This window comes from Panicum hallii, chromosome 9 (assembly GCF_002211085.1).
Source record: "Panicum hallii strain FIL2 chromosome 9, PHallii_v3.1, whole genome shotgun sequence".
Taxonomy (NCBI): domain Eukaryota; kingdom Viridiplantae; phylum Streptophyta; class Magnoliopsida; order Poales; family Poaceae; genus Panicum; species Panicum hallii.
The window spans coordinates 12,380,378-12,397,072 of NC_038050.1; the positions used below are offsets into that span (position 1 = coordinate 12,380,378).

General features: G+C 46.8%; 2 protein-coding genes across 2 annotated transcripts; both read left to right on the plus strand.

Moving 5' to 3' along the window:
* The first annotated feature begins 4,928 nt into the window (after positions 1-4,928).
* LOC112877410 (chaperone protein dnaJ 13) lies at positions 4,929-12,033 on the plus strand. The gene is made up of 14 exons (XM_025941709.1): positions 4,929-5,001; positions 5,064-5,237; positions 6,212-6,498; positions 7,174-7,371; positions 7,457-7,571; positions 8,233-8,319; positions 9,180-9,268; positions 9,352-9,436; positions 9,821-9,874; positions 10,097-10,177; positions 10,312-10,389; positions 10,721-10,960; positions 11,267-11,374; positions 11,529-12,033. The coding sequence occupies exons 2-14, from the start codon at positions 5,094-5,096 to the stop codon at positions 11,583-11,585; spliced, it is 1,623 nt and encodes a 540-aa protein (XP_025797494.1). The 5' UTR covers positions 4,929-5,001; positions 5,064-5,093; the 3' UTR covers positions 11,586-12,033.
* Positions 12,034-13,425: 1,392 nt separating this feature from the next.
* Positions 13,426-13,989, plus strand: LOC112873606. Its single transcript, XM_025936617.1, has one exon. It carries the CDS (start codon positions 13,426-13,428, stop codon positions 13,759-13,761), a length of 336 nt encoding a protein of 111 aa, XP_025792402.1. The 3' UTR covers positions 13,762-13,989.
* Positions 13,990-16,695: the final 2,706 nt, after the last annotated feature.

The window sequence follows — 16,695 nt, forward strand, 5'->3', positions numbered from 1 at the left end:
CCTCATTTCTTCTTCTTTGCAAAGGTCTACTGGGTAGAATAGATCCAATTGATGGCGACACATAAGAACCCCTTAATTCACCTACCCCTTCTCACTTCTGGTTCATCTTCCACCCAGAAGGTAATGGGTTACTCCTACAGCACGTCCTTGTATAATGCTCAAGGCTCTAGGCTGAGTAGCAGGAGCAACTTTTCATTTGTTATGAGCCCAAACGATAGATTCAATAAGTTCTTGCCAATAACCACGGCCGCGGAATAAAAACATTAAACTGAAAGCCCAGACAAAATGAGCGCCTAAGAAAAAAAGACCATATGCAGATAATGAAGAACCGTAAGACTGAATTACTTGGGATGCCTGTGCCCACAAGAAATCTCGAAGCCAACCATTAATCGTAATGGAACTCTGTGCAAAGTTTCCCCCTGTGATATGAGTTACTATCCCTTGATCACTTATAGTACCCCAATCGAGTAAATTTAGAAGAGCTAGTGGTACCTTTGGAGTGTTTGTCACCAGTTGTCTTGCTCTAGAGATTTGTATAATAGTAGATCGACCTCAAACCCTAGAAAGTTAGTCTCACAAGCAAATAACCAATAAAATAAGTAAGGAGCATAAGAGAGATAAAATTTATTTTTCAAAGTTCATTCCCAAAGGAGCTACATCTCCGTTGAGGAAGGATTCAAGAGACGGTGCTCAAGAAATCCTATATTTCTCTCCCAAGAGCGAGACCAACACTCAAACCTAAGGTCAATTACTATATGTTCCTCCGAGAGGAATGACGATTATAAACTTCCTGTGGTGCTCACAACTTGATCGAGCACTCATGAGCGACGCCTAGCCATCTAGGAGCTTGAAGCTCCAAAAGTAACAAACTTGTATCCACCGGTTGAAGCTCCTAGAGTTTCAAACTTGAATCCACCGGCTAGACAAAAATGATATGCTCAAGAGATGGAATGGAGACTTATTAGCATAAATCTTTGCTCTTGCAACAATCTCACTTGAATCCCCAAAAAGAAATCAATCAAGAATGAAGAAAGGGAAAGTGAGAGAGCTCTTCTTTTGCTTGTGGACGTTTCTGGTTGAAATGAGCAAGAGAGAAGTCTGAGTGAGGGGGTATGGAGGTATTTATACTCTCTCTCATAGAAAACTTATTGTTGGCGAAACAATACCCGGATATTTTGGGTATATGTCCGGATATTCCGGATACTTAGGTCCGGAGACTCCGGACTCAAAACAATTTACAGATGGGGAACAGTTACATGGAGACTCCGGGTATATGTACGGATATTTCAGACATCTTTGTTTGGAAATTCCGGACCAGGATCCGGACACTCCGGGTTTAACGGGGAATTTTACAAGAAGACTGTTTATAGTGGTAGGTTTGATTCTTATAGTTTTTGTAGGTTCTCTTGAGCATAACTACTACGTCAACACTTGTAGATCAATGTCCCTCTTGATAGTACGACGTTCCTATACTCAATTTCATAATAAAATCTACTCTTCAAGTAAATTTGAAACACCGCTTTTCATTTCCTTTTCGAGGGATCATGCTTCCTAATACGTTTTGCTTATTCAACCTTAGCATCTTCACAAATGCTTGATAACACAATTAAATATACATGTGCTTTGTCATCTACCACCAAAATCCACTAAGGGGCCTAGATATCTTTCACCCCCGGACTATAAAAGGGAGAGTCATCCGTCTAGGAAAAAGATGGCTCAGAACACAACATAAGACATCCTATCTCTCGGTAGATCTCAACCTACCGGATTATCCACTCGCAAACTTGTAACTCCTCAAATGGGCTCAAGCTGAAAGGATCTTGGTGATGCAGCGAGGGGGTTGAATAGCCGTATCTTAAAAGTCTAAAAATTTATTCGCAGCAATTAAATCTATCAGAACTTCCGACACTGTGTAGGAAATTCCGATGGATCGAAACTTCCGACACGGGACCGTAGCTTCCAACAAAAGAAAAGTTCTTATACAAAATTCAAAAAATAAATTTGAAACCGCAGAATCTTGTTAAACGAGCACAACAACTTGAGTACATAGATCGGCACAAATTAAACTCTAGGTCAACAAGAAATAAATAAATTCAATAAACACAAGACACAAGAGATGTGTTCACCGAAGTTCACTCCTATTAAGAAAGCTACGTCTCCGTTTTGGAGCTCACAAAGGGCCAGATCTTCCAGTAACCCTTTACCTCACTCGATCAACCACAAAGAAGGATTGAGTCACTTGCTATGAAATCCACAAAGGAAGGGTAATACAAACTTTCCGGGGCACACACGAGAGAGGATGCTCTACCGGGCAACGTCGAACCATCTAGAAGCAAGTTTCAAAAGTAACAAATGCAAATCGATTGATGAAGAATGCTTCAAATGTTCTTGAGATGAATGTGGCTGCCTTCCCACTCAAAAGCTTTAGCCTCACACCTCAATTTTGTTCTCATCCTAATGCTAACTCGAATTAACTCAAGGGTTAGCTCTTGGAGGGATTGAGGAAGTATTTTGGAAGCTCAAGGAGATGTTTTTCTCATGTAGGTCAGCGGCAAATGAGGAGGGGGCTGAGGGGTATAAATACCCGAGCCCCAAAAAACTAGTGTGCTGGTTAAGTGATTGTCGGAACTTCCGATACAGGGTCAAAACTTCCGACCTCATTAAAATCAGTCGGTCGAGGATCCCTTGTCGGAACTATTAACCAACTTCCGATAGGATCATAACTTCCGACATACACTAAGATAGTGATAAAACTAGATGCACAAGTGTGTGATTTGTATCTTTCTAGGATAGTTAGTATCTCAATTAAGCACTTTGACATTTTCAATCTACCCATTCGCATCCTACGGTGTTTACTATACTCAAATTCAAAATAGAAAATAAATAAAGATCTTCTTTTAAGCTCCATCACCGTCTATCAAGTAAATTTGCATTTTTTTCACGTATATAATTTATTTCATTAAATTTTAACCTGTCCATAACTCGATAAACACATAAGCTCCTTAATTATGCATGTCATTAACACAAAAATCCACTTACGGAGCCGCCAAATGCACTTTCACAAGCAATACAGACGACTGGCCCTCGATTGGACATAGGGCACGATTGTCTGAACCAATATAAATTTTAAGTCATTATGTGCTAGACCATATGCGATCACGACGCGCAATATACATTTTGAGTAGATTTAGTTGTCGGCTATTCCTGGAAGCAACATCATACGACGCGCAATATACATTTTGAGTAGATTTAGTTGTCGGCTATTCCTGGAAGCAACATCATTATCATTTTAGTTGATTGGCTATCAGTGATACAATAACCTTGCCCACGGTGAAGGTGAAGTTACCCCGTCCGACGCCGCGCCCATCGCCTCTCCCTCGAAGCGGCCTCCATCCCGCTTGGGCCTGCCTGCCGCGGCTCGCCGGGGCCGGCGAGCTCCCAGTCCGTCGTCAGCTCGGACATGGCGGAGGCGATGGGGCTGCCTGGGAGTAGCAGCAGGCATAAGTGGTAGAATTGCTTGCTGGCTGTGGATGGCCGCGGCGGTGAAGACATGGTCCTCTGGACCTCAATCTACAAAGCCAAGATTTCAAGCTCAAATCGACATCCGTTGCGATTGAATCGAAGTCCCGCATGGTGGAATCGAGCTCCGTTGCAACAAATTGGGCCAGCCGCGATCATGGGTAGGAGTAGCGCGAGATACCAGTGGCCGCGTGCGGGGGAGCTCCGAGCCAGCAGCGTGGGCGAGCTCCGCCGGCGAGCTCCGCCGACGTGCAGGGAGCGCTGAGCCGGCCGTGTGGGCGAGCTCTGCTGGTCGCGTCGAGCCGCCGCGCGGGCGCTCCGCCAGCGTGCGGGGGAGCACTACGGCCACATCGAGCTGGCTGCATGGGCGAGCTCTGCTGGCCGCGCCGGCCGCGTGGGCAAGCTCCGCAGCGGGCGGGTGAGGGCCGCCGGCCGCGCGGGGCTGGCTGCGTCGAGATCGCCGCGCAGGCAAACTCTGCCGGCGTCCGGCCGCAGCGCGCGAGCGAGACACCGGCTTCGCGGCCTCCGCCGGCTACACCGAGCCTGCCGCGCGGGCGAGCTCCTCCGACGGTGGGGAGCACTTCCTCCATGGCGATTGAGTACCGGCGGTGAGAAGATTCGGGTGGCCAATCAGGGCCCACCAAAATTGGCCAGCCGGGGTACAATGCATGCTGCTTTACCGGAGACGCAGGTCGATCGCGTTTCCGGTAGTGCAGGCCGTACCGGGCCAAAAACACACTATGCAAATCTGGAGGGTCCTAACAAGCCTACCAAACAAACATGCCTGCACTATATAAGTTGCCCTGGTGCAGCCTACCGATCACAACCAGGGGGGCGTTTAGATTGAAAAGTTTTTATAACATTTGAAACTTTTTGATACTGTAGCACTTTCGTTTGTATTTGACAAATTTTATCTAATTATGGACTAACTAGGCTTAAAAGATTCGTCTCGTGATGTACAATTAAACTGTGCAATTAGTTATTTTTTTTACATACATTTACTGCTCAATGCATGTGTCCCAAAATTGATGTGATGGAGAGAGCGTAAAAATTTGAAATTTGGAAGCGATCTAAACGGGGCCCAGCCTACCAAACAAACGGCTGTGGCTCATGCCTACGGCCTATGCTCTAGTATATGTGTAGACAGAGAGAGTTGCCCAGATGGCTCATGCAGGCATGCATCGCGCTGCTGTGTGGCCCGCTGTATCGTTGGGCCACACTGGGCCGGTGGACCGGGTCAGTGGTGTTGCGTGCCAGCGGATCCAAGCAAGATCCTCAGCATACAGCCCAGGAATGCGTTTCTGCGAGCAACTGGCTGGCTGACGTAGTGAGGAAAACGGAAAGGAGAGCCAACACTACAACCCCAGGCTGCTTCTTGCTGCAGAAGTAGAAGCACCATTTCCTCAAAAAAAAAAAACAAAGCATCATTACCGACAGCGTAAGCAAAGCTCAACTCCGTCTGCAAGAGAACGGGGGAAAACAAATTCTGCATAAACCCTCGCGTCCGGAATAAAAAAAAAGTCCCCTCCACGGGCTGCCGAGGGAGCAGCAAGCCGCCACCGCCGCACGACGGGATGGCGTCGACGCCGGAGCCGGAGGACGGGAGGGAGCTCTACGCGCTGCTCCACCTCTCGCCAGACGCCTCCGACGAGGAAATCCGCAGGGCGTACCGCCAGTACGCGCAAATCTACCACCCCGACAAGTACCAGGACCCCCAGGTAGAGCCGCCGCCCTTTTTCCATGCGATTCGATTGGCTCGAACTGCTTAGCTTAGGGTTCCCGCTCCGTGCTCCGTTCGGAGCTGGGTTGTGGTGCGGCAGTCGGGTTTAGCTAGACCCAAGTGCTATGTTACTACTGGAATGCGGTTTGGTCAGTACACACTGTCATTGCTGTCATGCTATGCTTGTTTGAAGTTCTACCTTTTAAATGTTTGTGATGATAGTTAGAAACCAAAAATGATTTTCCTCTCTTCTGACACGAGATCAAGGGTAAGGGTTTGGCAATATGTGTGAGAATGCAATGTGGTTTTATTTGTTCATGTGTCTATTTGATTGTGTCTGAAGATATGCCTAGTAGCATCAGACTAGTGGTAGAAATAGACATATCAGTCTGGATAAGTGTGCACTTTGGCACTGGTTCTATGTTAGTTTTGTTCCCAAAATGTTGCAGGGCACATGAAACTCTGTATTTTGTGCCTATGTTAAGGTTTGCGACCAGTTGATGGTGCACTGGGGAATTGGAATATATTGCAAGTTGTGGGCCACTTATGTTTCTATTCCCTGAGGAGCCCATGGGTTTAATGGCTAGCACCATGGTTGGTGTCCTACTCCGCATGGGTTATTACATCTGTTCTTATTTAGGAATCAGGAATTTCTTATTTATTTAGAGAAGGAATTTGTTATTATGTGATCAAAATAAAACTTTCAGCTTTTCTCGGATACGATTCTATGAATATTATTACGATGAATCCTGCATTCCTGATTGACATACTGTGTAGGTAACTTGGCAGATGCCATCAGGTGTTTCTAGTGTACTCCTCACCTATATTTCAAGTAATAAAAAAAACATTATGCGGTTAGTTAGATTCTTGCACACATGAATATGTATTTTGTTGAACTAGTCATCTGCTGTTTGCATTAGTGCTTGCTGAACTGACTAGTATCCTTCTTCATTTTCATCTGTGATTGTCCAGATGAAGGAAGTAGCAACTGAAAATTTCCAACGAATACGCGATGCATATGAGATACTATCCGATGAGAACAAAAGACAGATTTATGACATCTATGGTATGGAAGGTTTAAATTCTGGCCTGGAACTTGGTCCCAAGCTAACTAAACCAGAGGAAATTAGAGAACAGTTGGAACGACTGCGGCGGCGCAAGGAGGAAGAAAAACTTCTCGTGCATGCTCGACCCAATGGCTCAATCATTGCTAATTTCTCGGTGCCACAATATTTAGATGGTGATGGCATCATGAAAGGGTACATTGTGTATTCTATTTTAGTATATATGCCTGTACTCTTTTGTCTAGTCACATTATTGGGAAGCTGCTAAGAATTACGATAATAATGTGCAACTATTCTCTTGTTTAATTCACAGTTGCATTATGGTAAAATTGCTTAGTAATTTATTACTTGTAAACCTCAAATGTTAATGTAATTTTGATGATGAAATCATCACGTGCTATTTTGCATCCTTCAGCATTTGTATTTGTGGACTATGTTTAGTCCGTATACATTTTTCGTACTGGCACATATAAGTTCTTTTCTTAACTGATTAGTAGCGTTAACTAATTTATGTGCATAACTACCACTTGCGCTTCTTTTGATAGCATTCCAGTTATGAATGCTTAACCGCTTATATCTAAGTTAGAGTTATATAAAACAGGGAAGCAAACCATTTATTAGGAGGTTGATCACTGGGTGCTGGGAACCAGCTATGGCTGACTGCAGCTTACCTTTCATGTTTTGTTTTTTTCATTTTTCTTTTGGTGCTCAACATTTTTCTAACTTCCAACAACATATGTTGTCACTTTAGCAATTTGTTTGTACTTTAGAACCTCTTGACATATCATGTCCTTCAATTACTTCTTTAGATATTATATGAATAATTGTAGACAGTACAGTTATTTAGTCATTTGTTTTGGACATGGATAGAATGGGAATGTCTAGTGAAGTTGAGTTGCCAGTGTCCAAGCAAAATACTGTCATTGTTGGCGGGAATTTGGTTGTCAATGGCTCAGCTGGAACTGGAGCAGCAAGTACTGTGCTGCGGCACCAGTTGTCTTCTGTTTCCCATATCGATTTTATGGCAACAGCTGGACTACGCTCTGTTATTGGCATGCAGACATTTCGGTGAGAATGTCATCCCATATCTTTTCATCCATTACTACTTTCTTGCATGCTGCAAATTGTAATTCATCAACATTGTGTACTTCAGTCAAATTTCACCACATTCTACAGCAACTTCTGGACTTGCTGTTTCTTTAAGAGATGGATCTATCAACCTGTCAAATGCTTGGACTCGCCAACTATCTGAAAATGCTGTTGGGAATGTATGACACCTTACACTCAAATGCTTTTCTCATGTGCACGATACATATCTATGTAAAAGTTACTTGCCACTCTTTAATATAATGATGGTCATATGTACATGGTAGTGATCCATGATTTCAGTAATATATGCTGAAACAATGACTTCAGTTCTGTTACTTATATACATTACTATGTGAAGCATCATGTTCAGTTTAAAAGGAATTTTTTTAGTTGAGATGTAAAGCTTCCAGCTAAAAAGGATTGCTGAAGCTAGGCAAGCTTTTAGTATGAATTCAGGCCTTATATTAAATTTGATTCATGTCTAGAACGGACATCAACTGTTAACTTTACAGTTACATAGTTAATGCATAAGTTTAGGCCTCATAGGTATGTCCAGAATAAGATCTTAATGCTGGATAAGTTACAGTATGACCTGCACATATTGCACGTTAGAATTTTTCAAGTGCTATAGACGTCCAAGATGTATCTTCCTTTATATCTTTTTTATTCTCTTGTAAGGGATTTCAGCAAGATGTTTGTTACCTGCTATCTTTTTTGTTACAGCTGCGATATTAGGACTAGGGTGATAGTTTATCTACTGCACATATATTTTTTTGTGCAGGTAAGCTGATGTCATTTCCCCCCTTGTGTCTATTGCTTTCTTTTTTCATCAAACTCCAGATACAGCTAGTCCTTGGTGATGAATCAAGTATTTCTGTTGGATGGCAAAAGAAGGATGAAAAAAGAACTGCAACAGGAGAAATAAAGGTAAATTTTAACGACAATTCAAACAATTTTGTAACTGTTGACAATTTTTTAGAAATGCATGGTTGACGCCAGATACATTTAGTTTAGTTGTGATCTTAGTGTTCTGTACATAAGTATATATGATCTTACTTTCTTTTGAATAGCCGCATCGATCTCTTTGGAACATTTGAAGAAGTGTACTTGCTGTAGTTATTTCAAAAGCTTCCCATTCTGTTCTGAAGCTAGCTGGTTGGTCAAAGTATCTATAGTCAGTATATGAGTAGGATTAAGGAGCGACTAGAAGTGTCCTTTGCCACCATATAGTTCATTTTTAGGATAACAGTATGGTGGGGCCCTACTTAGGGGTGGTAAAGGGCCCTAAATTTTAGCCTAGATAATCTAAGGGCCGGGCTCTAATCTTATTCAATTTTGAGCTAAATATACATAAGGGCCAAGTTGGATTGTGAAGAGAGCACTAGGGCCATGATCCGTTACCACCTCTACTGAAATGGTCATATCATTGGTATAGGGTAATGCATACAAAGTACTTACAAAACAAATGGTGCAAAGGTCTTCAAGACCAGGAACAAATAGTACTTAGAGAAAGAAGCATATGCAATTTTCTGTTTAACTTCAGCACTGCCTTGCATTTTATTTAGTGTGGAGCCTTGAAAACAAGAAACACATATTGTCTCGCTTGTATTTGGTGTGGGGCCTTCAGAACAAAAAACACATTTATTTCATGGTTGTAAATTCGTAATGCCTTCTGCCTTCAAGAGCTACCTGTTTTATTTTTTTTCACCTCTAATGTCAGGCCAACATCTGATGCTTTCCTTTTGAGGTTGTCGCAATTATTAATTACCTTTTCTTTCCTTCCTCAGTTTGGAACTAATTTCTTTGGCGCATCTGCTTATTACATCCATCGCTTCTCCTCCAAGTCTCATGCTCGCGTTGCTGGTAGAGTTGGAAGGTACCATTATTTCAGGCTATAGAACATGCAATTTTATATGAGTTTGTTACCTACTGTTATTTTTTTGAACTGTTCCCTTGCAGCACGGCCCTTGATTTTGAAATTGGAGGAGGGAGGCGGATATCAGAATTTAGTACTGTAAGGATGATGTATAACATTGGAATTCAGGTGATTGCTTTTTTTCTATGGTCCCTTGTCCTATGTGTTATCAGTTTGTCACTTTGCTTCTCGAACTTGTGCTATACTGTTGGTGCAGACTGCATTAATGATATTTGCTAAGAGACGTTACCATATCTATCCAGTTTAGATAGACAGTGTTCCATAAGAGATCTTACCATACTGTTTTGAGGAGCAACCATGATGTAGTTTTTTCTTTGATGGCCTCTGTTGTCTCTAAATTGATAATCTTAACTAGTTTTCTTCTCATGATATTATGTAGAAAACTTTTATCGATTAACGTATTTCATCAGAACTGATCTTTCCTTGTAGTTTGACAGCTTGCCATGTTCTTTTATCTATTTTGTGCTCTGAATTCCTTCATATCTGGTGTAGGGTGTCTCTTGGAGATTTGAGTTACATCGTGCTGGTCAAAAGTTAATTATCCCAGTAAGTGGAGCTGTTCCACCTTGGAGTCTCTCCTGGCTTTCATGTGTTTTGTTTATCTGATAGTATATAACTATGTCACAAAGATTGAAGCAACGCAACACGATTTTATTTGCTTTCAGTATTGAACTATTGAGGCCTATGATACATCTGGAGGTTTTGTTACCATGTTTTCCTAATGTCATTCTCTGTTCAATTTTCACTGACTTCTGCTTGATTCTGCAGGTCTTGCTTTCGACTGATTCAAACGCATTATTTGTTACCAGTGCATTTGCTATTCCTTCAACACTATATTTTCTGCTTCAGGTTCTGTTCCTGACTCAGTTCTATTCTTGATGTCTTGCAGTTCTATATATGAGTAGTCCTGCTATCTTACCTTTTCCACCTTAATCGCATCTGTTAGCTAAAGCCTAGTTGTGGCCTCTTATTTTTTTTAACAGACATATGTTGTAAAGCCTTACTACCTTAAGCGAGAAAAGCAGAAGACACTTGAAAAGATGGAAGGCTTATCTACACAGGTAACCTGAGGTTATTGTGTGTATTCACATTCTTGCGAATCTTAAAAGGAGGATGCACATAAAGGGATGAGGGATTCATTGTACTTTCCTGTTTGCACTTTAATGTATTTTTTTTGTTTCGGAACAATCACCGAAGTTTGGTTGTCGCATGCTATTTTAACTGGTATGCATATTTTACACATATAGGCAGCGTGCCTTTCACCTTTCTAACCAAATCGTGGTTTCTCTCACCTTGTATATATGTTTTCAATAATTCACTAACTGCATTGCTTTTCCATTCTTGAGTGTTAAAGAATGGACAAGTAACTGAAGATGTCTTTTTCCTGTGTAGCTAACTGAAGCCAGAAAGGCAGCTAAAAAAGCTCAAAAATTGCTGGAACCTGTCTCCAACCGTAAGAAGAATAGACAGCTAGAGAACAATGGGTTGGTTATTACCAAGGCTCTGTATGGTAATCGCAGAAAAATCAAAGAGAGCAGTGAATTGAATGAGATAAATGATGATGTCGCTTCACAAGTATTTGATGTGACCATCCCACTGAACTTCCTCGTTACCGAGGCTGGCCAGCTCAAGGTACATTCGAGTTACATTGCTGACAAGTGTTTTTATCTGAGAGTTGAACCTTTAACCTAGCAAATTCGGCAATATAGCATAATTGTTTTTTTGCATGGTATCTGTGCTATTATTTTACTGGTTACTGGTTCCATTGGATGACTAATATATTAGGGGCATTTGCAAATTTGCCATTGGTTTTGCGTCTTGCAAATAGGTTGAAACGTACTCCCTTTTACTAGCTTCTGTTTCACGTTTCTCCAAGGAATGCTAGCAAATATCTGTCTCGTTATCTGACACTGAATGTTCTTTGTCTGCCACCTGCAGCTTCACGAGGGGATAAAGAAGTCTGGAATAATGGGCTTCTACGATCCTTGTCCTGGAGATCCGAAGCTGTTACTTGTTGAGTACACATTTCATGGTCGGAAATACAAGGTAGATACCTCCATTACATACCATCTTGTCTCAACTTTTTTTTTAGATTAAGGAAAAAATCCAGCCTCAATCATTCACTTGTGCATAAATTCACGATCTTGTCTTAACTATTTTGTTGTGCATAAATTTTCTTGACTGTTTCGTTTGTTGACAGGTCATGGTGGATGACTATGAGGCGCTGTTGATACCACAAGATATCCATCAATTTTGAAACTGTTACTGATGTAAAGACGCACCAAAACAAATTTTGAGTCACAATAGGGCTCTTTCCTTTTTCTTGTTGACGATCCCTCTGTTTTTTTTGGGTAACATTCCGTTACGTGGCGTGTATGTTAGTCTATGCGAGGGCCATACACACCCACAGCAGCTAATAATTTCGGTGAATCAGAAGTTCAGTGCAGTCTTCTTAAGAATGATTTGGTTGGCGGAAGATTCCGTTCCGACCTTGGCCCTTGTCATCTGCACCTTTGACCGTCTCTTTGAACACAAGCATCTGCTGCCTGGTCTCACAAAAGAAAAAAGGAGGTGAAAAAACACATGCATATGCTTCTGCTTGACTGCGTGGGTGCGCGATGATGTGTTGCTCCCAGTGTCACTTCATATCAATATGGATTGTAATATGTACATGGCAAGAAAATGTGAAGATTTTGATTGATGCCTGTCGCTTGGATGGCCTGAACGCCTGATCAATGTTTTGGACCCGTGTGCCGCCTCTGTCAACCGACTTCCCCTGCACAGCACAGCACAGCCAGGGGGGTCGCTGTTTGATTCTCCGACCGGTGTCTGCATCTTCCCTTCTGGCCCGTTCATCATTTTTCTGGACACGATCACCAACCACATGACCGCCCTCGATCGAGTGCCCTGACGATGCAGATCGCCAGCCGCCCGCGCCGAACACGCACGCTGCCGGCTCAGTCGAGGCTCCACGCACCTGTGCTGCCGGAGCCGTGCTCCTGCTTGGCTTCCGCCCGCACGCCCTGCGACGCCCTTGCTCCGCTGCTCCCCTCCTGGCCCGAGGCCGGTGGAGCAGCCCTGCCGGGTGCCGGCGGGTTCTCGTGTAGCGGACAAGATGCTGCCGCACAAACTGCCGAGGCCGCGATGCAGCTTGCATGTGCCTCGCAGTCTAGTCTGTTCAATAGCAGCTTTATTAGTGAAGATGCCTTAATAGACCCTGTGACTGATGACTTGGGGTTGAAGTAATAGTACCAGTAGCAGCTCAACGATGCAGGCAACAAAAGCTGGTAACTTTTAATAGTAGATAGCTTTATTAGTTTATGCTACATAGTGTATTTAGTGGTAAAGTGGCATGGAAAGGTTGCCTTTTACCATCACCCTTTTTTTTGTTTGGTCAGTTTCACATCACATTGGATACGATCCCTGGAGATCCTATGGCAATGCACACTCGGGACGCCCACATTCGTACTGGTTACTCATAAGCTAGCACCAAACTTTGTAGCCACAAGGTCAAACACAAAGCCGTGAAAAGTTGCTGCTGGACGAGCAGAAAGGCTTTTTAAAATCGTATGATCCATACGGAGCAGTGTAGGTGCCGGACGCCTGGACCAAAAGCGTGTTCCATCCACCGAACAACCAAACATGCATGCTGCAGCTTCAACGTTTACAGCAGTGAGCCGTCAAAAGGATGCACAGCCCCCAGCGGACAGCATCCTGCATCCCACCCTCACCGGGACAGTCTCCCCCGATGCCGACCTCCTCCCGTTCAACCATCCAACCAATCCAACAACAAGCAGGAGCGGGGCAGCAGCGTCGCGGCAGAATCCCGTCAACAACCAGCTCACTGCGCACCACCCCCCTCAGATTCTCATGCGCCAGCCGGGCACGAGACCTTGGTCCCCCCATGCTAGCTCTTCGTCTTCCACGTCGCTCCCTCCGGTCTCCAGCCGCCCACTGGCCCCTGACGATATATATACACCCCACCGCACCTGCACTCTCACGCACCTCCCGCAACTCTGTTCTTGAAGGGTTGGCATACAAACCCATCACCCAGCTCTGGAGCAAGCCGCGAGAGAGTTTTGCAAGCTTTCTGTGCAATGGCGAGCCGCTGCAGCTTCGTGTCGCTGCCATGGCTCCTCCTCGTGGCGGTTCTTGGCGACGCGGTGGCCGCGGTGGCGGTGGCGGTGCCCAGGCCGCTGCTGGGCATCGCCGAGCCGCCGGGCTCGGTGGCCGGGCGCGCCAGCGCGTCGCGGCCCGGCGGAGGCGGAAGGCCCGACCGGTCGGTGGCGGGCGCGGACGTGATCCTCGTCGGGTTCGCCGCGGCGGTCGTGGTCGTCGTCTTCCTGTACATCAGGGTCACCAGGAAGAACAGCGGCAGCAGCGTCAGCGTGGGAGCCGGACAGAAGCAGGAAGGCGGCTTGGGAGGACTCTGAAGTCCTCAAATGTGTAGACGTAGCAATAGCGCTAGAAGTACACGATCTTTTTGTTTTCCTTTCAATTTTCTTTCCTGAGTTAAGACTTGAGGGAGGCTTGTAGAGAGGGTGAGATGAGATGAGAGGGTTGATAAAGTTTAGTAGCTGTTAAAGGTTTGTCAGCTCACTGATCTGTGGTGTGTACTGTACATGTCCGGTGAGCTGAGGTGGTGATACAACTCCGTGGAGTGTTGAACTCCAAATCTCAAAGGTAATCTGCTGAGTGCTAAGCCAATCACTCATTCGGCAGCAAGCGCATGTGTCACCTCTCAAAGTTTTTAGGCCATTGATCGATATGAGTCATATGACCAAGTGGGGGGTTGCACAATTTACCCACAGGTGGCGGTGGTGGAGGAGGGTCGGAGCCCAAGGACGTCACCGAGGGGCGGAGTGACGTGAGCCAAGGGGAGGTGTGGCCGGAGGACGAGCCGTCAAAGGGGAGCCTGGGCATTTTGCAATGGCGGGCGATATGGCCCGACCTCCAGCAGCGACGACAGCGAATGGGGTCTTGGCACGCAGCATTGTGGTGATCCAAGGCGAGGCAGCGGAAGCAGCGGCGGTGATTCAAGCGCAGGTGTGCACCGGGAGCAGCCGTCCACCAGGGGGCGCACGTGGCGCGAAGCAGTAAGGCTGACGTGATGGCTTGCCCCGTCGCCTGGCAACCGCGCCGCAGCTGCCCCGCTCCCTCAGGAGCAACGCAGACAGGTGACCGGGAAGCAACCGGCTGGCGCGGTCCATCGGGCAGCGTGCCACACGGGCTGACCGGCTCAGCGTCGATGTCCACCGGAAGGGGTATTGCAGGCACCGGGATAGCCGGTGAAGGGAAGGACGCCGAGGCCGCCGCAGCATCCACGAAGAAGCGCACCTTCACCGGCCCATGGTGGAGATCGCCGAGGGTGAGGATGAACTTGGCGATGGACCGCCGGGAGACGAAAACCCGGAACAGACAGGGGGCAACAAGGTCGGCGCAGGCAGGCCTGCCCAGCCAGTACCTAAGAGTGTTCCGCATCCATGCAAGGTTACAGGAAGGGAGGCGAGGGTACGGGGTAGCTCAAAGCTCAGTGAGCTCGATCAGGGGCGAGGTAGCAAGGAGGGGCTCAAAGACAGGTGAGTGGAAGTTCCGCAAGCAATAGTCACGGAAGGCTTCTCCTGGCGAGAGTGGGGCACCGGCGGCGGGGTTGGCGGCATGAGACCACTGGGGGGCGCGGGAGGAGGTGAAGCTAGAGGTGGCAGGGTCGGGCGTCCGATCGGCGGAGGAGAGGGGCTAGGAGGGTGTCGGCGGTGAAGGATGCGGCGAGTGTGGGGCGAGGGGCTAGGCGGGGTGGTGGCGACGATGGCCAGGGCGGCGGGATCGAGGTCACTCATTCTCTCGATGGAAGGGAAGCTAGCGGTTTCAGGACGGAAACTCTCGTCGGAGTAGCCGCTGTCTGGTCCCTCGGAGTAGCCTCTTGAGGAGGGTGAGATTCCTCCTCTGCTATTGAGGAAATGCTGCCGGCGGATGACGATGCGGAGGATGTAGGGGACGAGGCGAGGTCGATGCGAGGAGGACCTTCAGCGCTCGGACACGGTCGACGTCTTCATTGTTAGAGTTAATCTTGATCAGTTTAGTGTTTGTGAGTTAAGTGTGCGTTTTTTGTGTTAGTATGTTCAGCTGAGTCGTGCAGCCGTATGTGTGTTAGTGTGCACGTCCAGTATGCGTGTAGAACAGCAGGGTGTGCTGCGAGACTACGGATGTAGTGATCTGCTGCCGGCATGGCTTAGTGCATGTTGAGGAGGTGCGCTGGACCAGGTGTGCACGAGAGGAGCCCCAAGATCTTCGTGGAGTGGAGAGTGTTGTGCATGCAGGTGAGCGTTGGTGGTACTATTTTTCAGGGCCAAGAAGGTGCTTACTTGGTCAAGTAGGATTAGTGGTGATCACCTCGAAAGCCTGCATACAGAACGTGGTCATCAGATTTGTCCGGTTCGTGCGGCCAGAGACGTGAGGACGTGTGGCTAGTGCTAGGGTGCTGTGCGTGCGTGAGTGGGTGGTGTGCAGCACAGTGTGTGTGCTATTTAATCCTACAGTGTGTGCGCGAGTGATAAAAGTGAAGCAAGGTGCTAGTGCGTGTGTCGTAGTACTTCAGTATGGTGTCTAGAGTCTGTACGTGCTTGTGTGTTAATTCTCTTATGTCCATCGTCTTCTCGGTAGAGTCAGGTGAGCGAGTATTTAGTTAGATTGTGAGCTGGGCCAACATTCATGCCTCCGGTGCGCATGCAGCGTTTTGCGCACCTTGCTTACGGCCTCGTCGACCCCGCTGCCGTCGCCTGCGAGCCACATTTGCCATGCCTTGGGAACCCCCGGGTAACCCTCGCTCCCTCCTCTTATGGTGCTGCCCTCATCATGTTCGAAAGCAATGTTGCAAGGGAGCAGGCCATGTTGTTGGCACCCTTCCAAGGACGTGAGCACACTGTCCTCCTAGAACACCACACCGAGACGCCCAACCGGTTCCAGTTCGAGCATGAAGCCTTCATCGCCATCGCCATCGCCATCGCCATCCGCGACTACCCCATGGAGCACTGGAACCGCGAGCGCATCATCTTCACCGCCGGGCCCTACGTCAACACGCACCTCGTCGACCCTGTCTGCGTTCAGGGCGCTGACTTCTCCGCGGTGCTCATGACGGTTAAGGTGGAGGGGGCCGCTGACATCCCCTTCGAGGAGTACATCAAGAACCATGCCGGCCTCGGTGCGGTGGCCCAGATTGAGATCCTCCACGTCGAGCACTTTGAGGATTTCGACTCCGACTTGGATGGCCCGCCTCCCAGTCCGGGCGCCCAACCGCCGGCTGGCGTTGCGGCTCCCACTGCTGCTGTCTCTGGGGATGCCCCTGCTCCCCCAGATGCGGCAGTGCCTAT

Coding starts and splice junctions, on each gene's coding strand:
- LOC112877410 (XM_025941709.1), top strand. CDS start 5,094: ATGGCGTCGACGCCGGAGCCGGAGGACGGGAGGGAGCTCTACGCGCTG. Junction 10,178..10,311: donor CACTATATTTTCTGCTTCAG/GTTCTGTTCCTG, acceptor TTTTTTTAACAG/ACATATGTTGTAAAGCCTTA. Junction 10,961..11,266: donor CCGAGGCTGGCCAGCTCAAG/GTACATTCGAGT, acceptor TGCCACCTGCAG/CTTCACGAGGGGATAAAGAA.
- LOC112873606 (XM_025936617.1), top strand. CDS start 13,426: ATGGCGAGCCGCTGCAGCTTCGTGTCGCTGCCATGGCTCCTCCTCGTG.